The 26074-nt window shown below is 37.1% G+C and overlaps 3 protein-coding genes across 5 annotated transcripts; all 3 read left to right on the plus strand.

Moving 5' to 3' along the window:
- Window positions 1-5381: 5381 nt before the first annotated feature.
- LOC138889461 (uncharacterized) lies at window positions 5382-6612 on the plus strand. The gene is made up of 3 exons (XM_070172771.1): window positions 5382-5705; window positions 5937-6145; window positions 6411-6612. Exons 1-3 carry the CDS (start codon window positions 5382-5384, stop codon window positions 6610-6612), a joined length of 735 nt encoding a protein of 244 aa, XP_070028872.1.
- Window positions 6613-6728: 116 nt separating this feature from the next.
- Window positions 6729-7241, plus strand: LOC138889463 (uncharacterized). The gene has a single exon (XM_070172772.1). It carries the CDS (start codon window positions 6729-6731, stop codon window positions 7239-7241), a length of 513 nt encoding a protein of 170 aa, XP_070028873.1.
- A 14716-nt stretch (window positions 7242-21957) lies between these two features.
- On the plus strand, window positions 21958-25220 carry LOC104231037 (uncharacterized). 3 transcript variants are annotated; one of them, XM_070171575.1, is made up of 3 exons: window positions 21958-23017; window positions 23220-23297; window positions 25019-25220. In XM_070171575.1, exons 1-2 carry the CDS (start codon window positions 22250-22252, stop codon window positions 23286-23288), a joined length of 837 nt encoding a protein of 278 aa, XP_070027676.1. In that variant the 5' UTR covers window positions 21958-22249; the 3' UTR covers window positions 23289-23297; window positions 25019-25220. The 3 variants fall into 3 exon arrangements, with proteins under 3 accessions (XP_070027676.1, XP_009782262.1, XP_009782263.1); XM_009783961.2 differs by lacking the exon at window positions 25019-25220 and adding an exon at window positions 23724-24175 and having other exon boundaries at window positions 22141-23017; XM_009783960.2 differs by lacking the exon at window positions 25019-25220 and having other exon boundaries at window positions 22058-23017; window positions 23220-23569.
- Window positions 25221-26074: the final 854 nt, after the last annotated feature.

Genomic DNA, 26074 nt, shown 5'->3' on the forward strand with positions numbered 1-26074 from the left:
AATGAGTCCATATGCTTGAAAGTTCGAGTGTGGTGTTGAGTCTCTAATCATGTATGCTGGTTTCTATTAGAATTCTAGTAATGTTGAAGAAAAACTGTTTGAGTTTGACTTGTTAGGTAATGGACAGTATGAGGGTCATGTGGGGAAAAATAAAAATTGTCAAGTTTGCTGTAGGAATGAAGGCTTTGTTATCAACTCAATGGTGGTTATGCATGAACATAATGTTTAGCTATTAGAGTGTTTAACTATGTTCATTTGCACTGATTAAATTGAAAGTCGAAAGTAAAGTTGTTGGTTTAGTGGTATATTTCGATTGGATTTTGCATTTGGTATCTATGCTAATGAATGAGTGTATAAATTTGAGCTTGAGTTAGCTCAGCAGAAAGAAGCCTTTCTTCGGGCTCGTTGTGTGCATCTGGAATCTTTGATGCCATTTATTTATGAGAATTGGGCTCACCTTGGGCCCAACTTTGGAAGGAGTTGTAAGAACTTGGATCATATATATTGTGTATCGGGGGGATCTGTTTTTGTCTCGTGGGTCCAGGCTCCTTTGTTTGATTAGCCGTTGGGATAGTAACACAATCTGCAGACAATTGCCCATCAAATAAAACACCTAGGAGAAATTATTTAAGTTTAAACTTTAGCAAAAAGGGATTTTTGTATTCCTTGAAGCTTTTTCTTTAATTAACTTTGACTCTTTTAAAAGTAGATTGGAGGTGTGCCATATTAGACAATATGGGTAGTTTATGGCCCTCCAAAATTTAATTTGAATTCCTTTTTTAAAAAATTAGAATTGAGGTGCGCCGCGCCAAATCAAACCCCAAATGTGCGGCCCTCATTTAATTATTTCTTTTAAATCCTTAGAATTCGAGGCGTGTCATTTAACAAATTTCCATGGCCCTGCAAAGTTAAAACGCGTAGTTGCTTTAGGCGCGTTATTTTAATAATATTACCTTCCTAAATCCGGGTGTGCATTTCATGTGACCCAAATCTAAATCTTAATAACGTTGAATAAAATGTGTTTCGGATTGCGGGTGCATTTCATGTGGCGCGATCCAAAGACATGTTTTAGACGACGTTAAATCTTCTTTAAAATAAATAAAAGTGGTTTTGAAGTAAAAATGCACATAGGTTCAAAATGTTTTAAAATCAGATAATTATACCAATAATAATACTTGAGCGACCGTGCTAGAACTACGGAACTCGGGAATGCCTAACACCTTCTCCCGGGTTAACAGAATTCCTTACCTGGATTTCTGTGTTCGCAAACTGTAAAATAGAGTAAATATTTTCCTCGATTCGGGATTCTAAACTGGTGACTTGGGATACCATAAATTATCCCAAGTTGTGACTCTGAATTTTTAATAAAATGATCCCGTTTCGATTGTCACATTAAGATGGAAAAAACTCCCTTATGCCCTTCTGGGGGTGGAAAAGGAGGTGTGACACACACAATGGCGTGCCCCAGCCCCACAAAATACTTACCCAGCTCTACAAAATGCTTACCCACCCCCACGAGCTTACCGAAACCCTGCCGGCCTAGGTTTCCGACCCAATCCAGCATTCAAAAATGAGAGGTTGCAGCGGAAGAAAACTTTCACCTCGTTGGGGAAGCTTATACCAGTTTATTCCATAGATTGAGGCAGTTGAATATGCTGAGGCCAATTGAGTCGAAATTGACAAACCCTCATCCGAAGAATCTTGATTACTCTGTATGATGTGAATATTGTTCTGGTACTCGGGGGCATCATACGGAGAAGTGCTGGCACCTGAAAAATGCCATCCCGGAGCGCATTGACACAAACCAGATTGAAGTCCAAACTTTAGAGGCATCCAACATCAACCAGAACCCATTACCAACCCATCAGGAAACTAACATGATCGAGATAGTATATAAGGGAGGGGAGCCCAAGAAGCCTTCACAGACCGTCATAATGGTTTGGTCTAGTGAGGTCAAGACAGTTAAAAAACCAATGGTTGAAGGATCAGTGAATACGTTGAGCAAGACAAACGGTGAACCACCTGCGGTGGTCAAGAAAGGATCCCCAAGTGATGTTGCAGCAAAGCAAGAAAAGTCAAAAGTGGTTGTGCCAGGAGCGGCAAATAAGCCTATCATAATTGTAGAGGGTGCCCGTACAGATCCTGTCATCATCAAGCCTGTAACCCAGTTGCCAGTAATCAACAGCAAGGCTATCCCATGGAACTATGAACGAGTGATAGTGACCTACAAGGGAAAAGAAGTGAAAGAAGAAGTCAATGAGTCCCAGGGATTAACTTGTTCGGGGAGATGCTTTGCCCCGGAAGAGTTAAGGGAAGCTAAAACATCTAGACATAACCCAGTTCTAGTGAAGAACGCAGTGACTGAAGAAGAGGCGGAGGAGTTTCTGAGAAAATGAAGGTACAATATTATTCCATCGTGGAGCAGTTGAGAAAGACGCCTGCTCAGATTTCATTATTGTCATTGTTAATCCACTCAGATGAGCATCGTCGGGCCTTGGTAAAAATTCTGAACGAGGCTCATGTTCCCAACAAAATTTTAGTAAACCATCTGGAAATGATCGCCAACAAAATATTTGAGGTGAACAGGGTCACTTTCTCTGATGATGATTGCCTATGGAAGGTACTGAACACAACAGAGCTCTCTATCTTACGGTAAAATGTGAAGATTCTGTCGTTACCAGGGTATTAGTTGATAATGGTTCCAGTGCAAACAATTGCCTTCTCTCTACTATGAACAAGTTGAAAGTGGATGATGAGAGGATTCACAAGAACAACATCTGCGTTCGAGGATTTGACGATGAAGGGAAAGATTCAGTTGGTGATATAGTGCTTGAGTTGACAATAGGACCGGTGGAATTCACCATGGAGTTCCAGGTGCTGGACATAGCTATCTCTTACAATTTGTTGTTAGGTCAACCTTGGATTCATACCGCCAAAGTAGTCCCGTCCACTCTGCACCAGATGGTTAAGTTCGAATGGGATAGACAAGAGATCGTCGTGCATGGCAAGGATAATTTGTGTGCTAGTGATGCCTCTGTCCCATTCATTGAGGTTGAAGATGACAAAAGGCCTTGGGTCTATCAAGTTTTTGAAACAGTGCCGGTCGAGAAGGTAGGGGAATGTGTTCCAACTCCAAAGATAACCTCTGCATCTGTCATGGTGGCCTTTGAAATGTTGAAAAATGGCTTTGTGCCCGGTAAAGGTCTAGGTGCGTCTCTGCAAGGTATCATACAACCAGTGTCCCTCCCTGAAAATTTGGGCATGTTTGGCCTTGGATTCAAACCTACAGCGGCAGATGTGAAAAGGGCTAAAAGGTTGAAACAGAAGGCGTGGGCACTTCCAAAGCCTGTTCCGCATCTCTCCAGGTCTTTTGTCAAGCCCGGTGCAGGAAATGCCCAGTGATGACAGTTCCAAGTTCTGTGGTTGACATTGATGAGGAAGTTAATTAAAAGGTTCCTGAGGTTGTTTGATGATATGAACATGGTTGAAGTTGGAGAAGGTTCTGGCAAAGAGGACGCGCAATTCGTGGGGCCGAATGCAAAGCTTAACAATTGGAAGGCTACTTCTCTCCCTACCCGAAAGGAGTCTTGGTAGTTTGTTTTGTTTTCCTTTCTATCTGGGTCATTCCCAAGTTGTGACCCAGAATTTTATTTTCCGCTTGTTGATGTACAAACCCTGTTATCCTTTATTTTAATGAAATGCAATTTTCCTTTCCATCACTCCTGATAGTTTTATTTTTTGTTTTCTTTTCTTCTCTGTACAGTTCTTTTCATGCTGGTTTCAATGACATGACATGCATGAGGAATCTTCGGCCCAGTTTTAAAAGTCAATCTAATTCTTAAATAATAATCCAAGAAATAGAGTGTGATGATGAATCAGAATATGATGAGGATGAGGCCTTTGAAGAGATTAGTAAAGAACTAAGTCATTTTAAAGAAAAACCCAAGCCTAATCTGAATGATACGAAAGCAATCAATCTAGGGGACCCAGATAATGTCAGAGAAACTAAGATAAGTGTCCATCTTGAACCACAAATCAGGGAAGAAATAATTAAAGCATTGTTTGAGTATAAAGTTATTTTTGCATGGTCGTATGATGACATGCTAGGCTTAAGTACTGATTTGGTGGTCCATAAATTGCTAATTGATCCAGCATTCCCTACCGTCAAGCAGAAGTTGAGAAAATTCAAAACTGACATAAGTGTGAAGATTAAAGAAGAGGTCACAAAGCAGCTTCATGCAAAGTTCATTTGGGTCACGCAGTATCCCACGTGGTTAGATAATGTTGTGTCAGTGCCAAAGAAGGATGGTAAGACCAGAGTGTGTGTTGATTACCGTGATCTCAACAAGCCAAGTCCAAAGGATAACTTCTCATTGTCGAATATCCACATTTTGATTGACAATTATGCCAAGCATGAGATTGGGTCTTTTGTGGATTACTATGCGGGCTATCATCAGATTTTAATGGATGAGGAAGATGCGGAAAAGACGTCATTTATCACGCCATGGGGAACATATTGCTACAGGGTCATACCTTTTGGTTTGAAAAACGCTGGGGCAACTTACATGAGGGCAATGACGACCATATTCCATGACATGATACACAAGGAGATTAAGGTTTATGTGGATGGTGTGATCATAAAATCCAGGAATCAGTCTGACCACGTTAAAGATTTGAGAAAGTTCTTCCAAAGGCTCCGCAGGTACAACCTTAAGCTCAACCCTGCAAAGTGCGCATTTGGTGTTCCATCGGGGAAATTATTGGGATTCATAATCAGTCGGCGGGGAATTGAATTGGATCCGTCAAAGATCAAAGCTATCCAAGAATTGCCACCTCCAAGGAACAAGACTGAGGTGATGAGCTTGGTCGGGCGATTGAATTACATCAGCATGTTTATTGCTCAACTCAAGACAACTTGTGAGCCTATCTTTAAGTTGCTGAAGAAGGATGTTGCGGTCAAGTGGACTGATGAGTGTCAGGAAGCATTTGACAAGATAAATGGGTACTTGTCAAACCCACATGTGTTGGTCCTGCCGGAACCTGGGAGACTTTTGATTCTTTATTTGACAATCCTAGATAATTCATTTGGATATGTATTGGGTCAGAATGACATCACTAGCAGGAAAGAGCAAGCCATCTACTATCTCAGCAACAAGTTCACATCTTTTGAGGTTAAGTATACTCCCCTTGAAAGGACATATTGCGCCCTGACTTGGGTAGCACAGAAGTTGAAGCATTATTTGTCATCTTACACCACTTACCTCATTTCTCGCCTGGATCCCCTAAAGTATATCTTTCAGAAGCCCATGCCCACAGGAAGGCTCACAAAGTGGCAGATCTTGCTCACAGAGTTTGACATCGTATATGTGACTCGGACGGTGATGAAAGCCCAAGCTTTGGCCGATCACTTGGTCGAGAACTCGGTCGACGAAGAATATGAACCTTTGAAGACTTATTTTCCTGATGAAGAGGTAATGAACATTGACAAGGTCGAGAAGGAGGAAAAGCCCGGTTGGAAACTCTTCTTTGATGGGGCCGCTAACGTGAAAGGCGTTGGGATAGGAGCTGTGCTCATTTCTAAAATAGGGCATTACTACCCTGTCACTACTCAGCTTCGTTTCTATTGCACCAACAACATGTCCGAGTACGAAGCGTGCATTTTGGGTTTGAGATTAGTTATAGATACGGGAATCCAGGAAGTCTTGGTCTTGGGAAACTCGGACCTTCCGGTGCACCAGATTTAAGGAGAATGAGAGACACGAGATTTAAAGCTTATACTGTATAGACAATGTTTGCATGATATTTGTCAACGGTTTCAATCTATTGAATTCAGACACATTCCAAGGATCCATAATGTGGTTGCCGATGCCTTGGCTACTCTGGCGTCGATGTTATATCATAAAAATAAGGCTTATGTTGACCCTTTGCTTATTCAGGTCCATGATCAGCATGCTTATTGTAACATGGTAGAAGAAGAACTTGACGGTGAGCCTTGGTTCCATGATATCAAGGAGTATATCAGGTCGGGAGTGTATCCAGTACAACCCACAGGGGATCAGAAGAGAACAATTCAACGTTTGGCAAGCAGATTTTTCTTTAGTGGAGGAGTTTTGTACAATAGAACTCCAGACCTCAGATTGTTGAGGTGCATCGATGCAAAGCAAGCCACGACTACCATGACCGAAGTACATTCCGGGGTTTGCGGGCCGCATATGAGTGGGTATGTTCTAACAAAGAAGATTCTTCGAGCAGGTTACTATTGGCTCACCATGGAGCGAGATTGTATCAGTTTTGTTCGCAAATGTCATCAATGCCAAGTACACGGAGATTTGATTCATTCTCCACCATCTGAATTGCACACAATGTCCGCACCATGGCCCTTTGTTGCTTGGGGTTATAGATGTCATCAGGCCAATTGAGCCAGCATCCTCCAATGGACACAGGTTCATTCTGGTAGCCATTGATTATTTCACTAATTGGATTGAAGCTAAAACCTTCAAATCTGTGACCAAGAAGGCAGTGGTCGATTTTGTGCATGCAAATATCATTTGTCAGTTCGAGATTCCAAAGGTGATCATCACAGATAATGGTGCTAATCTTAACGTCATCTGATGAAAGAAGTGTGTCAACAGTTTAATATTACACATCGAAATTCTACCCCATACCACCCTAAGGCGAATGGAGCAGTCGAGGCAGCCAACAAAAACATAAAGAAGATATTTCAGAAAATGGTGCAAGGTTCCAGGCAATGGCATGAGAAGTTGCCCTTTGTGTTGTTGGGTTATCGCACTACTGTTCGCACTTCAGTAGTTGCAACCCCTTACTTGTTGGTATATGGCACAGAAGCAGTGATACCCGCTGAAGTTGAAATTCCATCCATTCAGATTGCTCCTGAAGCCAAAATTGATGATGATGAGTGGGTCAAAGCCCGTCTGGACCAATTGAGTTTGATTGATGAAAAACGATTGGCAACAGTGTGTCATGGCCAGTTGTATCAAAAGAGAATGGCAAGAGCATACAACAAGAAGGTGCATCCCCGAAAATTTGATGTGGGTCAGCAAGTATTGAAACGCATCCTTCCACATCAGGCTGAGGCAAAAGGCAAGTTCGCCCCAAATTGGCAGGGGCCGTTCATCATAACGAGAGTGTTGTCCAATGGTGCTTTGTATTTAACAGATATAGAAGGCACATGTGTAGATACGGCTATCAATTCTGATGTCGTCAAAAGATATTATGTATGATTTCTTTGGTTTGTCTAATTTGTTTGGACTTGGCATATATTGGAGATTAGAATGAGGAAGGCATTTTATTCTGCTATCTAAACACTTTGCCCTTTGTTACCCCTTTGAGCCTTATTTATTTCCTTTCATACCCCTCTTTTGGAATCAGTAGCAAAATTCAAAAATACGAACGCAAAAGGTAAGCAAAGAAGAAAAGAGAAAAAGAGAAAGAAAAGAATGGAAAAGAGTGAAAAAAAGAGAGAAAAGAAAGAAGAAAAAGAAAATGAGAAAAAGAGGGGAAAAAAGAAAAAAAAAAGAGAAAATCATAACAACAAAGTAATTCCTATGTCATGAACTACGTTCGACCTGATTTCTTTTAAGGATACGTAGGCAGCCTCACGGTTTGGTCCCATCAAAATAAAAATTCAAAAGTACCCAAGCAAAGAAACTGGGGCAGAAGTTACGGTTGTTGTTAGAGATCTGATTCCAAAAGTTGTAATTTTGACCTCATTCAAGTTGTTTTGAGCCTTTGTGATATCTTTTCTTTCTAACCCTATCCAAAAGCCCACATTACGGTCCAAAAAAAGACCTTTACAGTCTTCGAGAAATACCAAGTCGAGAAAGTAGAGGTGTGATTCATATCAGGGGCAACACTCCGGTCTAAGTAGGAAAAATGAAAATGAGAGAGTCTTATTGGTGAAAACCCTCACGGGCACCGTAAGGCGATTGAAAGCTGATAGAAATTAAAAATGAGACAGTCTTATTGGTGAAAACCTTCACGGGCACCGTAAGACGATAGTGAGTTGAGAGATGAACGAATGAGAAAGGTTCGTTGGTGAAAACCCTTTAGGGCACCATAAGCCGAACAAGGCCAGTGATTTGGCAAAGAAATTGGGTTATAGAAATCCCGGGGCATACAGTATGACAACTGAAAGGTGATTGGTTGAATAGGCTGGGCGGATTAGTCCGAAATGCATGTCATGATCATTGGTGCCAGCTGTTCCACTCAAATAAGTCTCCTTTCCTTTTCTCCCTCAAATAGTCGTTCAGTTTTTGGACTTTCTTCTTTATTCATGGTTCTTGGCCAGTTCAAGGCAACCAGTCAAAGCAAGGCACGACAACGAGAGGATCACCGTCAACAAGAATGCTGCAAACTAACCACCACATTTTAAAACTGACAAGATTTTTCTTTGATTGAAACATAGGAAGAAAATTTTGTTTGTTTCAGGAGAAACCCTCCGTGAGGAAAGCAAGTACCGGACAGGTTCGATCATAAATCCTCAGGACCCTCCTGGACAATGAGACTTAGTTAAAATTTAAAACATTTATGAGTAACAAGATCTAGCATAAGCTTTACCTTGAGGAAATATAAATTGGCTTTGAAGTTTTCATTCTTAGGATAGGATTCAATTTGAAATTTTTAGGACCCTCCTGGATAATGGGATTTAGTTTTGAGACCTTCATAGATAACAAGATTTAGCGGAAGTCATACCCAAAATATAATTTAGCGTTAAAATGTCATTTTACTAGGAGTTTTCAGGACCCTCCTGGATAATGGGATCTAGCTTTTAAATTCTTAGAGATATTGGGTAACACAATTCAATTAACACTCACAGATGTTCCCAGCTACCAAACTGGGGCAGAAAATTTCCTTTGTTTTGTCTATTTTGTTGTAATCAGGAACCCACTTAGAGAGCAAGGGAAAACAACATGAGTTTTGAGAATAGAAAGCAGTCCAGGGTCAAGCAATCAGGCACCCATCTGGAGAAACAAGGGATGACAGTTCAAAGGAAAAGGAAAATTCAGGTTCAACCAATCAGGCACTCACCTGAAAAAATAAGGGAAGACAGTGCAAAGGAAAAGTAGTCGCAAGAAGAAGTAGTTCATGTTCAGCAATCAGGAGCCCACCTGGAGAACAAAGGGAAAAAAAACCAAGTCTCAAGGAATACAGTTAAAGTTTTGGCAATCAGGTGCCCACCTGGAAAGCAAGGAAATGCAGTTAAAAGTTTTGGTAATCAGGCGCCCTCCTAGAGAACAAGGAAATATAGTTCAAACGTTGGTAATCAAGAACCCACTTGGAGAACAAAGGGAAAAACAATTCAAGTGTTGGTAGTCAGGAACCCACTTGGAGAACAAAGGGAAAAACAATTCAAGTGTTGGTAGTCAGGAGCCCACCTGGAGAACAAAGGGAAAAACAATTCAAGTGTTGGTAATCAGGAGCCCACCTGGAGAACAAAGGGAAAATCAATTCAAGTGTTGGTAATCAGGAGCCCACCTGGAGAACAAAGAGAAAGCAATTCAAGTGTTAGTAATCAAGAGCCCACCTGGAGAACAAAGGGAAGAAGTTCAAGATTCGAGGAAAAACAGTGCAAATGTTGGTAATCAGGCACCCTCCTGGAGAACAAAGGGAAAACAATTCAAATGTTGGTAATCAGACGCCACCTGGAGAACAAAGGGAAGCAGTTCAAGTTTTGAGGAAAAACCATATAAATATTGGTAATCAGGAGCCTGCCTAGAGAACAAAGGGAAATCAGCAATGTGCAAAGGAAGACGATGCAAGTTCGACAATCAGGCGCCCACCTAAAAAACAAAGGGGAAACAAGTCAAGTTCCGGAGGAAAAGAAGATAATTCAAATGTTGGTAATCAGACGTAATTCAAATGTTGGTAATCAGACGCCACTTGGAGAACAAAGGGAAAGCAACAGTGTTCAAAGAAATACGATTCAAGTTCAGCAATCAGGTACCCGCCTGGAGAACAAAGGAAAAGCACCTCAGAATATGATTCAAGTCAGCAACAAAGGAATTTCGCCTGGAGAGTACAAGTCAACAGAGCAACAGAAATTGCAAGATCAAGTTTGAAGATATAGAAAGGATTCTTGTAATTCATAGATCATAGTTTAGTCTAGCTTCTTTTATTTTGTCTTTAGTGTAAAAAGGAGCTCAGCAAGTAGTAGCAGCAGCAACAACAGTGAAATCATAGCTTCCTGGTAGTCCCAGCTATTGAAACTTCCCAAACTACACTAACCTGATTCATTTATAGCCAAGGATATGTAGGCAACCTCGGAAGTAGGGTGCGGTCAAAGTTTTTCAAAAAATGCTTCCCACAGAGTATTCAAACGTGCAAAAATCGCTCGTATTCGCTCACTTTATCTTTGCACGAAAACTCTTCATGTTTCCGAGCAAAGAGGGGAAGCATTGAGCACGTGATTTTTTTCCTATATGAATTACTCCCATAAATTCAAGAAAATAATTTTTCCCATTATTTGCAATTTTATAGATTTTTGTAGAAATTTTATTAATTATTTGCATTAAAAATCAAAATTACCAAAAATATCACGCATTTGCATTTAGGACTTATTTTATATTTTAGGTTAATTAGTAAGTTAGTTGCTTTATTAAAAATGAAAATCACGAAAATTGGCTCACTTTTGCATTTTTAGCCTTTTAATTTTAAATTTGTAGTTCTTCTTTTAATTTAGGGGTTAACTAATTTTTGAAAATATTATGGTGGGTAATTAGCTTAATTTTGTAGGTTATTTTAATTTAAGAGTTAATTTGGGGTTTTAATTAATTTAGAAGGGAAAAGAAAAAATAATTGAAATTTGGGAAAATGAAAAGGGAATTAAAAGAATAGGGTTGTTGTAATGGCCCAAAGTGCAAGCCCAACCCCTTTCTTCTCACTAACCTGCCCCAACCCGCCTAACCAACGACCCGACCCATTCCCAAACACTAATAACACAAAGAAGCAAGAACCCTAAATCCCCAAGACCCAAACGGCGCCACTCACTGTTCACTCGCCTCCCTCACCCAAATAAGACCCTAAATCACTCAAAATCCATGGCGAGTGAGCACCAATATCATACCACGCGTTTCCCTTCCTCTTATCCTGCCATATGGTAACCGCTTCTGACAGATTCCCCCTCTCTCACATGCTCTCTTTGATTTTATTTCGGATTTTTCACCTTTCAGATGAAAACAAGGAAAAATGGGGAGCGTTAGATTGGATTCGAGCTAATCTACTCCCTCCATTTGTCCCTCTTTCATCAAAAATAGGGTAAGAAATCAGTTTGGGGGAGGATTTTTGTTTTGGGAATTTTCTTGGAGAGAAAGGAAGAAGGTTCGAGAAGAATCTGAAGGTCTATATAAGGTGAGGGCGTTTCTTGTGTAGGGGGTTCTTTCCTGGGGGGAAATTTTCAGAAAATTAGCAAAGGGCTATTAATTTCCTTTTGTGAGACTCTTCAATTTTTAGTCGATTACTTTTTCGAAAAACAGAAAATGGGTAAAGAAAGAAGAAGCACAAATGGCTGAAAACCGTTTTTCTCAAAAGATTCTTAAGAAATTTTTTGAAGCTTCCTTCTATTTTGAGATCTCTGCTGGGAGTTTTAGAGTCTTAAGCACTGAATTTTGATTACTTTTGTGGCTATTCGAGTTAATCATTCACTCTTTCTTGTTGTGGCTCTATTTGCGTTGCGATCGAGTTTTCAGTTTTTGGGACCTGAGTCCATTGGATTGATGTTTGCTGAAGCTCCATTTTAGATCATTTCAAGCCTCTTATTTGGTTTTTCATATTTACCTTTCACTTTCAATAGGTATGTCCTGACTACTAATGTATCCATATCTCTCTTTGAATGCAAAGAAGTGTTATCCTCACATCCCAGTTTGTTGAATGTTTGCATTTGATATATGAACTCGTTTATGGCCTGCATTACTTGAAATGAACTTAAGCTGATTGTAAAACATGATGCACTCAATTACCTTTGGGAGCTGTGATTTGATTTTTATGTATTACTGCTGATTAATGTTGCATATAATGGTTGACTTTGGTCGAGTTGCATTCTATTTCCCTTCCTCTGTCAGTCTATCGATTTAGAGCTTTAGATATTTGTCCATTGGTTGTCTATACTTGTTTTCTTAGCTGTGATTCTGATGTCTTTTAGCCATTCTGGGAGATTGGTTTTGTTGATCTCTTTTACAGCCAACTATTAATTTGACATTTATATGTTATGGCTGTTTCTCTTCACCAAACAAACAGTTCTAAAAAAATGGAATTATTTGTTGTGAACTCCATTTCAGTAGTAGGATGAGTGAATCATATATTGAAGTTCTTATTAGAAATATTGGTCCCCTTAGTCTGTTATTCGATTCTCAATTTATCGTGATTCATTGATTTTCATTTTGTTTCTCTACCTCTGAGATTGGTTTATAGAAGTTTGATTCACAATTATGTTAAGTAGCTGCTTCAGTTGCTTAATCCAATTGTTCAAACTGGATGTGTTTTGTCTTTGTAAAAAATGTGAAATAGGCAGATCTTTATTGTTGTGAAGCTGGAACCTTTCCTATGAGGTTGTTGGCCTAGGAATTGTTGGAAAACCTGACTGACCGACTCGTAGGAAAATTAGTAGTACCTAACTTTTAATTTTATTTCGTTGGTTTGATCTGTTTTGCTCCTCCTCATTTTATTAGTAATATCAAAATTTTGGGTAGCATGTCAGTTGGGTTTTGGAATTGGTTGTTGATGAAAGTTTTTTGTTTTAATGAAATGGAGCCTTAGCCCAGAAGGAGCAGATCACGTGAGCTTGAATAAGGGTCCTAATATGGACGAAGGTATTTCAATTAATTTTGATAAAATGAATTTGGTTGGCAGGGTTGTTAATTTGGGTAAATTAATGTGGTATTGAAATATTTCTTGGCCCACATATCCATGAAACCATGAATTAGCCCAATATTTTATAGTTTAATTGCTTTGCTTTTCACGGTGTTATTAGCCCATAACTCCTGGCCTTAACAATCTCAAATTGATTTTAGGAAAATAATTAATGAATATTCGTAGAAAAGCCTTTAGGGCCGTTTAAAAATCAATTGTGATTGTGTAGTTCGCGTTACATAATTACAATTCTAAAATCAATACGGAGTATGCGTTCACGCAACTTCGATCAAAACTTTCTTAATAGTAAAATTGTTTTAATAGGCCACTAATTAATTTTAGTTTATATAGTCCGAGGTGTGTCATCCACCATTTAATCATACATGGCCCTCGTATCAATTTCATCATTAGATATAAAAATGACAAATGTTCGTAGTTTGCTTTAGGCACGTTTAATATACTATTGTGATTGTGGACACATTCGCGAGACATGATTGTGATTTCTAAAAATAAAATTGGAGTATGCGTTCACGCAACTTCGACCAATTTTCTTAAATAATAATAAAGCGTTATTAATTGTGGACACGTTCGGGTGACATGATTTTTGACGCACCAAACAAATGGGTACACTTAAGCGTGATCCGTTTCAAGATAATTTTCTTAATTTAAAAGCGGTAAAAGGTAGAATGCACATAGGTTCCAAAAAAAGTAATTAGATAATTTTAATAAGCCAAGTATAATCAAAGCGACCATGCTAGAACCACGGAACTCGGGAATGCCTAACACCTTCTTCCGAGTTAACAAAATTCCTTATCCGAATTTCTGTGTTTGCAGACCATAAATAAGAGTCAACTTCCTCGATTCGGGATTCTAAACTGGTGACTCCAACACCATAAATTATCCCAAGTGGCGATTCTGAATTTTAAATAAAATAATCCCATTTCGATTGTCACTTAAATTGAAAAAAACTCCCTCATACCCAAAGGAGGTGTGACAAGACTTTGAACAAGTTGTATAAAATAAAGGTTTTAACAGAAAAAGGAATTTTGGAAAAGGAGGAGTCCTAGGTTGGTTAGCTTATAGGATCACCCCACACAATGTCCGGTCAACACTCCTCAATGAGGGGCTACACTTGACATTCACGCGTAGTCATCATATCCCATATCTACCCTTCCCATCCCCTTAGTGGTCATTTAAAGTGAGTGTTTGGTCAGCGATCTCTATTGTGTGCTGTTACCCGTCCCTTCTTAATGGTCCTGGAGGGATTTAGGACCTCTACCTATAGGTGGTTCTAGACAGACCCCTAAGGTATTAAAGGTGAAAATACTAAGGTAATAGGCAAGAACAATTAGGACTCTTAGCAAATAAGAACAAAAGGGAGCAATTAGAGGCTCAAAGTTTCCTGCTCAAACAAGGCACATAAACAGCACGACTCAAGCACAAATAAGGTCTTTTGTTAAACAGTATCCTAAGGCATAATGTCTAAATGAATGTATAGAAAAATAGGCAGTTGGTTTTAAACCCAGAAGTAATGACCCTATCAATTGCATATTGATTTTTTAAACCTGTTAAAAAGATCAGAATGACATCAAGTAACAAAAACAGTTTCAACATTGCAAGTTTTGGAAATGCCCTATAGGCTTGCCTACGTGTGGAATAATGGTGACTATATTTTGTATAGAACGTGACATGGAAGGTTTAAAACGGACTCTTTTAATCTCTATAGGCATGCTGTCTAAGGCGATTTTAAAAGAACTCACTTCAAGGAAATATAAACCACTAATGGAACTGATTTAGAAGTGAACTAATCGTTAACCGGATTAATTATTAAAACCAAACTAGTTTAGATCTATAGGCAGAATTTGACGTTGTTCCCTAGAGGCATGATATCTATTTTAATACTGATTTTAGAAGCTCGCAGGCATGAACACACGTAAACATTTGTTATAACAGAATTTGGATTGAATTATATCCTATAGGTATGACATCTACTTGTGAAACTGATTAAGACCTATTAAACATGATTTCTATTATAGAATCAATTGAGACATATAGACATGATTTCTAACATAACAAGATACAAAAGTCCTATAGGTAGGGTTTCTACTTATAAAGGCAAACACCGCAAATTATAAAGTCCTATAGGCATGGTTTCTACCCGGATTACCCACAAACATGTAGCTACCCACCCTTTCACTAATTACCCCAATATTCATTTACAAGTTATTATAGATCATATGAATGAATTACATAAGTAAATAAGAAAATAAAAAGTTATTCTATAGGGAGCCTACAGATAGGCCCAGATTTCCCAAAGCCTCAAATGCCTCAATTCCATAGACAATATCATAGTCTAGGTGCATCAAAGTTCCCTAAGGATCTTAATGATCCCAGACAATGCTTACACCTAGACTTGGTAACCAAAATGGACAAGTGCAGTATGGAAGGGCCAGCCTCAGTATGCCAGAGTTCAGAGGGTTCTCAAGAGGATCCCAAGGCAGTACACATACTGGAGGGGCAGAATTTATTGACTTAGGAGTAGAGTGAAAGTGCTTGACACAAGTTGAAAGGTTTTAGTGGGAAAACTGTACTAAGAGAAAGTTTGTTTGAAATAACTTAGTAAAACAACAGAGACAGTTTGAAAAGATAGTGGAGGAGCAAACAACAGTCCAAACACAACGCCTTTAAGATAGGTTCATACACAGCTAGGGGTCACAGAACCAAAGCAGGTTCAGTAGTCAGGGGTCAAGGGATTTGGGGATACATAGAACACCTGATGGTACACACATAACAAGTAAAGGTCTTAGGAATTGGTACAGACATGCCCAGACACGACTAACCAGACATAGTCACAGAACTAGATATAAAGAACAAACTTACATTCAGGGGTGATAAGGATTTGGGGGGTACATGGAGCACATGATGGTAAACACATAACCGGTAGAGATAATTGGTGCAGACATGTTCGGAAACAACATAGAAGGAGTAATATACTGATCCTAAGGAAGGGGAGTACATAACATGCTAATAATGTAAACATATCAACTACAAGTTTCACAGCAAAACTGTAAATAGAAGCAAACTAGAAACAGGATGAACTGAAGCAATAAAAGAACCATATTGTTGTTGGAACTTGAATTGAAACTAGAACATACCAGTAAAGAAGACAGCATGCAAAGTGAAAGAGCAGGAGAAGACAATGGTTAGCCTTGGCTTGCAACCGACTAACTTAGAATAGTAGCAAGTAGCACAAAAGAGAGAGAATAGAAAGTTTAAGTGTGAGAAAGAGAGCTTTTGAACCAAGAGTGTTCGTCTGTTTGTGCTTATAAGAGAGTGTGTATATATAGTTTGAAAGTGGGTAGCAAATAAGGTAAAAATCAAAGTTCATCAGTAATTATGGGGACTCAGAATCAATCAGTCGCGAAATCAAGGTAAGCACTCCTTTAATTGAGGAATCAACTTCAAACGGTAATAAACATGTGGCAAATAAGGAAGAAAATCGTATAAGGATGAGCATAACAAATAAGGAAATATTTCTGCATAGTACTAGTACCCAACATGTAATACAGGCTAGGTTCAACATCTTTCAATCAAGGAAAAGACTTAAGAAATCAATTAATAGCATAATTGACTGTAGAATAAGGTTAGAAAATATTTTACAAGGTTAAAAATCAGTAGAGATATCACGCGAAATCAGTGAATAATCAATCACAAAGACTCAAGGATTCAAAAGTAGAAAATAGCACTAATTTAGCACCACTTTATAAGAACAAGCACATATTAAGCAAAAACCATAACTCTAAGAGGTTGAGTAGGACAAAAATCATATATAAATTAGGGATTCATGTATATCATAGTCTGAATTAGTAGAATAAGCATGATACAGGTAGGAGAAGTGAAGAATCAGAAATATTGGTGAACAAAATAGGGTAAAATCACACAATAGGCAGGGATAACCATAATTAGGAACCTTAGCAAGCAATCATAGGGTAAAATCACAGACTCAAAGAAACATATAGATTAACTGAACACATTATCAAAACAAAACTCAGAAACCCAAGGTTGGAACTAAGAAATTAGGGTTTTCAACATAGGCAAGTTGAAAAGGTAGTAAAATCATAGAATCAATCGAAATATGCAAGAGATAGAAGTTTAAACATAAAGAATCGGTTTAAACAAGTTTTTAGAAGAAGTTCCGAAAACCCTAATTTTAGAAGAAGGTGAAAACACTTTGAAATCGATGATTCTTGTAAAGAGTTACCAGGAGAGTGTAAAACATCAAAGAAACAGACTCAAATCGTTTAATAATCGTACAGATCTAGGAGATGTAAGCAAAAATTAGGGTAAAGATGAAAGAACTTGTCTAAAATCTCCAAGATCGTAACAAGTACAACAAGATTTCGCTTGAAATCATACTGAAGTAGCCAAGAACAGACAAATAGCAAACCCTAGATGCAAGTCGGCGTGGCCCAGGGCCCTTGAAGGCCTCAGAAAAGGCGAGCATGGCAATAGAGGAGCCATTGGAGGCTTAGGAGTTGAAGGGAGATCACCGGAGAAGACTGGAGAAGGGAGTCGGCGGTTGAAGGAGCTAGGGTTAGGTTGAGGGGTTGAGAGAGGAGAGGAGATGAGAGAATACAAAGGCGGAGGATTTGAGAAATGAGATAGGGTTAGGGGTCGTTTGGGATAAAAAAGGAATAAACTCATGAGGGTCGTTGATCTAAAGATCAACGGCCAGGATTTAACGGGTCTTGGATCGGGTAGGCGGGTTCAGGGTTTGGGTCGGGTGTTTTGATTAGATATTGGGATGGGGTTGGGTTTAAATTGGGCTACAATTGAAATGCAAATCTGGCTATATTTTAAATAGCCAATTTTCCCTATATAATTTATAATAAATAATCTTTGGAAAATAATTTTGTATACTAAAATGATTTAAAATATATATTTAACATTTTAAAAATGTAGAAGGTCGATTTTATGCATGTAAATGTAATTATACCTTAAATGGGCTGATATTGTAATTATATGCAATTTAATTTTAAAAATATCAATTGCAATTATAAAAATGCATAAAAAATATTTTAATCATATTCTGGCATAAATATAGAAATTAAATGACTAAATCATCACAAAAATAATTTGAGAGATAATTATTGGGGATTTTATTAATAAAAGGGAAGGAAATAAATCAATTTAAATCTTTAAAATTATGGAAAAAATTATAAAAACCTTGTGTATGCCTATATATATGCTATTTTGAAGGTATTTATGCATATATAAAAAATATAAGGAAAATTGGGTATCAACAGTAGGGATCATTAAAAGGGGCCCCTAATAATTGGTAAACCAAAAATTATATTGGATCTAGCTCTGATACCATGTTAACAATAACAACAACAACAACAACCCAGTATAATCCCACTTAGTGGGGTCTAGAGAGGATAGTGTATACGCAGACCTTACCCCTACCCTGGGGTAGAGAGGTTGTTTCCAAATAGACCCCCGACATTCTTCCCTCCAAGAACTTCCCACCTTGATCTTGGGGAGACTCGAGCTCACAACCTCTTGGTGGAAGTAGAGGTTGCTTGCCATCAGAGCAACCCCTCTGATATCATGTTAAGAAAATAGATATTGAGCGTAACTCAATTCCAAAAGTTAGCTCATGAGATAAGAATTGTCCAAAATCATATATACTATATGAAAAACAATAACTCATTCCTCAACTAAGATGAGACATTTAACATGGATAACTGAAGTATTATACCATATTTTAGGCCAAACAATTATTGAAAATTAATAATTTAGTTCTCCAAATATTTTTTGGATATAATCATCTAGTATTCGAAAGTCATTGGTTCAACTAATCCAGTCTCACGTTGCGTATGGATTATTAAAAGAGAAGTGCTTCCTACCAGGGGTTTCTCCTTTCTCAAGGCTCGAACCTGAGACATCTAGTTGAGAATGAATCGATCTCATCTATCTCACCATACCTTTTAGTGGTAAGATTCTTGGCCCCCGACCATAGATTTTGCCAAAAATTTTAATTATTTTTTTGGCAAATACCTATTTGTTTATACATTTTATCTATATTTTGACAAATTTTTAAATTCCAAAACCAGCTCAAAAGCTGTTTTTGGCCCAAAATATTATCGTTTGATTTTTTAAAAAAAATAAAAAACTGTCCTAAACTTTTGTATTTTATAAAAAACTCACTTTCTGTTATTATGACCCGATTAATCCATATCTACCCACTTTTTCCTCATTAAACTCATGCGGCTTTGCCCTTCTCTATAAACCGAACAAAACCTTCGCTAAAGTTATTGTGCCAATCTGTGTCAATCCACTATAAAGATAAAATTTGAAGGTAATTTGCTAGAATCTGCTAATATTTGTATATTTTTTTCAGACTTGTTTCGCTAGTTTTGTATGAATTTTCTTCAGAGTTGTTGGGTATTTTTGATAGTTTTTAAAACTTATGGGTATACGTCACATTTTATATATATATATATATATATATATATATATATATATATATATATATATATATATATATATATATATTTAAAAAAAAGCGAAATATGTTTTGAAAAATTATGTCCAAACAAATTTTCATCTTCAAATCAAACTTCACCTAAATTAATTTTTTTTAAAGAAATTTGAAAATCTATGGCCAAACGCTAGCTTGAAATTAATTCTTAACTTTTTTGACAACTAAGGACACAAAAAAATCAGATCAAAACAATTTAAATACAATTTTCTACAGTCACAACATTACAAAAATAAAAATAAAAAAATCAAATTTCAAAAATTTATCATATTAGAATAGACTTATAAGCATCATAAATCATTGAATTCTTATTTCCACTAAGCTGAACGGTATAGTGAGACTTGGAGAAACCATATTTAACTTCCAGATTTGAACTTCGACACTACTGAAAATATAATGCCAAGGCTTATACCCTTTTTCTTTTTTAAGTCTTATTTTTTGTTTATTTAATTATTGTTTCTGCTTATTTTTATTTATTGAAAACCACTTAGTTTATATTCATACCAATCGATCAAACTGGTCTCAATTTCATATGAATTAGAATCGGCTATATGAATTATCGATACTATTCATTGTATTTGAATCTTCTTCACTATTATACAAATTACAATATATTTTAGGGCAAATCGTGATTTTCTAAATCTCACTCTTATATGAACATGAGCAACTAATTAATATCAACCAGTTGTACTGATTCCACTACTCATATTATTTGTTCTTAAAAGTTCTTGCACACCCGTATGAAAGATATTCAATAAGCATTACTCTCTCCGTCTCATATTATGTGTCGTGTTTCTCTTTTACACGCCCCTTAAGAAGTATTAATTAGAAAAATGATTGGACTATTCTACCCTTATTTATGTCATAAGATATAATCTCTCTTCATTGAATATTTATTCTATTTATGTGTTATCACCATCTTCAAGAACAATTATTACTAAAGGTAAAAAAGAAAAAGGAAAAAAGGGTTTTATCTTGAACTTCTAAAATGACAAATAATTTGAGACAACTATTTTTAGTAACCACGACTATTAATGTGAGACCGAGGGAGTATAATTTTTTGTCTAAATTACCCATGCATCTTTCCTTAAATGTCTTACTTAAACGATACTAGTAATTCACTGATTAAACAATAAGGGTAGTTATGAAAAAGTGTAATAAATGACTTTTTATTTTTTTAGAACGTCAAATATTTTCAAACAAATGCAGTGCTTCAAAATAGAACCTGAACTAATATTCTTATACTGATATTTTGCTTTCAGTGTTCTATTATTAATTAAATTTGCATAAATTTTGAATTTTTTTAGATAGTTAAAGGTAACTTGTCTGTTTGATTCTATATCTGATTTTTTCATGTTAATAGCTTAACCTAGCACATTTGCATACTAGAGGTGCAACACATCTAGAAGTTTATGTATGTCACGATCAAACTATATTACCTGATTATTCAGAACCATTCCATTGGAGATCTTTAATTTTTCAGAAAATCAAATTTCTAACCGGAGCACTTTAATCTTATCCAATCTTATATAATCCTACAAATATTTTAACATCTATATATATTCTTATGACGGTCATTTATGGGCATATTGGATCTCTAAGACTCAATTCACTGTCATACGCCATTGTTGTTTAAGATCCATATTCCATATTATAAAATTTGTTTTTCGCCTTCTTATGTATCTTTCAATCTATATTCAATAATCATAAAATTTTATATCATGTGATTTGATCGATTATAGTGGTACATTAGTATATATCATCTCCTATAGACGCTTAACGTATATAAATAAGTGTCCTTATTTTTTAAGAAATTTAATTTATTAAATAGTTTTAAAAAATTAAACTCAAAATATAAAAAAGTTTATCCTCTTTCATATCGTCCAGTTGACTGTTTCAATTTAACGCTGTTACAAATATGAAAGTGAAATTCTCCAAGGTGAGCTGCTGAGGCGTCTGTAGCCTAATAGGTTGTCAAAAAATAAAAATAAAAATTTATTTCCTCTATTTTAATTTAAGTGAAATTTTTTTCCTTTTCTGTTGGAAAAAGAACAATACTTTCTAAATTTGAAAGTAAATAATTTATATTTTTTATTTTATTTGAGAAACTTTTATAGTCATATTAATATTATGATATATATAAAGTTACAAAGTTTAAAATTTTATAACTATATAAATATTATACTCCCTCCGTTTCAATTGATGTGAACCCATTTGACTAGGCACGGAGTTTAAGAAAAGAGAGAAAACTTTTGAACTTGTAAAATGAAGCACATATATTTTGTGTGGCTATAAATCATTGCATAAAGGTAAATTGTTTCCAAATAGAGAAATACGTCATTCTTTTTGGCATGGATTAAAAAGGAAATAGGTTCAAACGGAGAGAGTAATATGTTTATGACCACAAGCGCTAAAAATAATTTTTCATTTTATAAACTGAAACGAACGAAATAATAATAACGAAAAATGCTAAATACTTTGGACGACGTCGTATATTGGAAAACCCTGGAAATAAAAATAGAAGACGTCACTCCACCGCGCACTTTAGCACCTACGATTTTCAGAACCCCAACGTTAAAATCGCCTTCTCTCTCTCCTCCTCTGACTGCCTATATAAACTTTACGTTCCCGGCGATTTCACGTAAACTCATCTAAACACAATACACAAACCAAAAGAATAAAGGGCAAAGCTTGAAAAATATTACCAGAATATGAAACCCATTTTCTCTCTCCCTCTCTGATGTTATTAAATTGTTGTTAATCAATTGAGCAAATTAGTGAAAGAAAGGTTAAAGAACGGAGCTTTGAGTCGTAGCTATTTGAATTGTCTTGAGACTATTAATGGCGATGGGACCAGAAAGATCAAAGCCTTTACACAATTTCACCTTACCATGTGGGCTTAAGTGGGGGAACCAGAAGTTCTTGAGGTGCGCTAAGGTAGATTCCGACGGAGAAATCTCTACCGTTCATCGCAGGTCATATGAGAAAGAATCGATCGGACGGCGGAGGGAACCGGAGGCGGTGGAACGGCACCGGTTAAATGATCGGTTCACTCGGAAATTCAGGTCGGTAAATGCCGGCGATAGTGGAGAGGGAATCGGAGCTATGAGAGAGAAGCTGATGTTTGATCTTCAAACAGAAGCTGATAAGATGAAAGACGCGATTTTCAAAGAAGGTTTGGATGAGCAACCGGAGAAGGAAGTGTCGCCGGCGCTGGCAAAAACTCTGACGGCGGGTGCAGCTGATGTCGTCGACTTATCCAGGCCGTGGAACTTAAGGACTCGCCGAGCGGCTTCCAAGGAGCCTAACGGACTCATAGCCGGCGCCGTCGCCGGTGCTGGTGGATCGAAAGGAGGGTTGAAGATTGAGGTTAACAGAACTAATGCTTCGTCTCCGTTAAGGACGGAGAACAAATCTCCGATACTTCGAAGTGGTTTTGCAGGTGGAGCGGCGGCCGGAGCTTCTACCAGCGGCGAGAAGAGAGAGAGGGTGAAGTTCTCGGTTCCCCTTTCGCGAAAGGAGATTGAGGAAGATTTCATGGATATGGTGGGACATAGACCCCCTCGTAGACCCAAGAAACGAGCTAAATTTGTTCAAAAGAATTTGGACGTAAGTTAAATTTTCTCTTTTACTTATGATAGTCTCTAACTAAACGGCTCCAAATTGAGCTTAATGAATATAGAGATTTATACGGCCGATCACCAACTAGTTAGGATTGAGGCATAGTTGTTTTGTTCGTGCTGTTTTTGTTGATGATCTTTTTAATATACAGCGTAATGTGAAATTGATGTTTGGTTTATATATTTTGCAGACGTTATTTCCAGGGTTGTGGTTGACAGAAATTACAGCTGATTTATACAAAGTGCCTGATGATCAGTAGATTAAAAAGGTAAAGATTCATCATTTTGTTCTTTGAAGACTAGTCAGGATTCAGATTTGTATATCAAGATTCAAGAATGATTTCTACAGATGGAAGTGTGTTTTTTCGTCAAAAGATGGTAACTTTGTGATAGATCAACTAGCTAGTCTAGAGTATAGAACACAACCTGAATTTGGGAATTCGATGAAATCATCGAATTTCCTCTGACAACAAAATTGGTGTTTAAAAAAGCAGATGCTCTGGCGATGCAATTTTGTTTAATCGATTCAATTTGTTCATAATCTTCTCTGTTTATGTTCGTTGGATAAGTATAATATAGTACTGATGTTGTCAATTGTTTACAATGTGAGCTAATTTTTAGTGTTTCAAAGTGCATTCATTACTTACTGCCTTGCTCTTCTCTGAAAATTCAACTGTTTGTATTTCTCATGACAGTGGTTGCTTGGTTTCTTCTTGTCTGATATCAAACACAAATTTTTCTCTATCCGGCATGGTTTTTCTGAAAGTCCAAACTGCTCTCCTCCTGTGGTATGAGATACTAGTGAAGATCTTTGATTAGAATTTTTTGAGTTGAAGGCGAGTTGAGATGATTTTTCTGAAAGCGCCAAGCTTGCTGCTTCCTATATATAAGATTATATTCTAGTGCAGCTTTTTGAGAGATTTCTGAAATGCAACTGAAACCTGCAACACTAGAGCCTGTCTTTTTAGCTGAGGTTCTTAGTAAAATGTATATCCAGTTAGTGATTTCACGGCTCTTGCTTTTGGTTTCATCTTTCTCCTTGCATTTTCTTTTGATAATAACTAGATTAAGCATGTTCAAGCTCAATTCCTACCTCCCATTGTTTTCCTGTGAAATCATTCTTGAATTTATTATTGCTATCTCTGAAGATCTAGTGTACATACCTTGAGGTTGGTCGGGAAAAAATCCATGTGCTATTTGAAATTGCTCAATTTTTTCATCCGTTAAACATTTGGTTCATTCATGTTGTTATATAGCATATTATCATCTCGTATTTGCCTTTGTCATTTTTTCTGCCCTTTTCGGAGTAGGGTTTAGGTCTGTGTACACTCTACTCTCCCCAAACCCTACTAGTGAGATTTTATTGAGTATGTTGTCGTTGTTGTTGTATTTGCCTTTGTCATTAAGGGAGGTCTGGCGTGAAATGAATGAACTCCATGTATCCAAATTAATTTTCCTTGGTTGGAGCTCCTCCGGGAGTTAAAGGGCAAAAAGGGGACTTTCTCATAATGGAGCCCAAAAGTTTAACGAAGAACAAAATTACTCAATTCCGAATAGCATGAAGGGCAAAAAACAATGAATAGTATAAAGCGCAAATTTGACCCTAGGGATCTACTCTGTTTGGAAAAACTCTTAAGATTAGATTTTTAATATGCCAGAATGACCTAAATGACACCTATACTTGTCCCATTTTGTCATGCCGGTCGTCTTACTTCACTTGCTTTCATCCACACACTTTAACTTTAACTTGATCAAAGCCTATTATTTAAACCCCTCTGATCATTGACCAAGCACATATGGCAAAATAATAGTTGAGCTGGACAAAGTGAATGTAATTCACGCGGATAATGAGCGTGAATATGAACATTTTGAACCAGAAATAATTAAAATAAGAAGAAAAAATCATTCAAATAAGAATGAATAATAATTGTAGCAAAAATTTGAGGCTGTGATGATAATTTTTTCTTTTGTCTCTAATCAAATTGATTAGGGCAAGGGAACAATCGGAGCAGTAACTTGGCAGGGCAACCCGGACGGTGACGACTTGCAACCGGTGTTTGCAGCCATGGCGATGTCTCCAATCTCTTGCCTCATCTTCAATATTATAGATCTGAGCCTCAATTGGAAGGTTATTTTCTTAAGTGCAAACCTACAAGCTCTTTTCCGTTAAATTTTGAAATTCGGAGGTGAAAACCAACAGCCCTTGTTCCGCCATTGATTTTCCTCCATTTTCAATTTCTGTTCCGCCATTTATTTTCCTCCATTTTTAATCTCTGTTCCGCCATTGATTTTCCTCCATTTTCAAAAAAAAAAAAAAAAACCAACCCTTGTTTATGACAAAAGCAGAAACAGACAGGATTTAAGTGGGCTTTGGACATAAAAATCCCGGCAACGATGACGGAGAAGAGAGGAGAGATGGTTCATACTTTCTAGAGGAGAGACAGAAGTGGTTCATACTTTCTAAGCCCTAACTAAGCGGGTAAGTGTAAAATGAGGGAAAAATTTGGGTTTGGGGGGATAATAATTATTTCCCGTTTTATTTTCCTATGTGGCCATAATAAATGACTTGGAGCCTACGTGGTTTAATTTTCTTGATGTGGCGTCCTACGTATAGGAGATTGTATTACAAGTACTGGCGGCCTCGTGTCATAAGCGTTTATTATACACGTTTTGTTGGAGTATAAATATTCAATTGCCAAATTGTTAAGTTTAAGGACCGGCGTGACAAAGTGGGAGGTGCCATTTAGGCCTTTCTGCCTTTTAACATCCCAAAACTGTAATTCTTTTGATTGAATAATGGAGAATCAAACACTTTTTGTCAAACAAGGGATCAAAACTAAGTTTACATCGAAAAATTAAATCCAATCTTCTAATGTTCATTTAATTTTCTCATTTCCATCTAGCCTGCATATTTGAACTCCATCATTCAAGACGCAGTGCCCAAATATTACCCTATAATTGTTATTCTTGATAGTGTAGAAATCTTTTACACGCCATATATTTACATGTTATCTATCTTTTTATATTATTTATACGGAAAAGGGCA

This window comes from Nicotiana sylvestris, chromosome 4 (genome assembly GCF_000393655.2).
Source record: "Nicotiana sylvestris chromosome 4, ASM39365v2, whole genome shotgun sequence".
Lineage (NCBI taxonomy): Eukaryota > Viridiplantae > Streptophyta > Magnoliopsida > Solanales > Solanaceae > Nicotiana > Nicotiana sylvestris.

Coding starts and splice junctions, on each gene's coding strand:
- LOC138889463 (XM_070172772.1), top strand. CDS start 6,729: ATGGTGCAAGGTTCCAGGCAATGGCATGAGAAGTTGCCCTTTGTGTTG.
- LOC138889461 (XM_070172771.1), top strand. CDS start 5,382: ATGAAAGCCCAAGCTTTGGCCGATCACTTGGTCGAGAACTCGGTCGAC. Junction 5,706..5,936: donor CGGGAATCCAGGAAGTCTTG/GTCTTGGGAAAC, acceptor TTGCTTATTCAG/GTCCATGATCAGCATGCTTA. Junction 6,146..6,410: donor CCAGACCTCAGATTGTTGAG/GTGCATCGATGC, acceptor AGATGTCATCAG/GCCAATTGAGCCAGCATCCT.
- LOC104231037 (XM_070171575.1), top strand. CDS start 22,250: ATGGCGATGGGACCAGAAAGATCAAAGCCTTTACACAATTTCACCTTA. Junction 23,018..23,219: donor TTGTTCAAAAGAATTTGGAC/GTAAGTTAAATT, acceptor TATATTTTGCAG/ACGTTATTTCCAGGGTTGTG.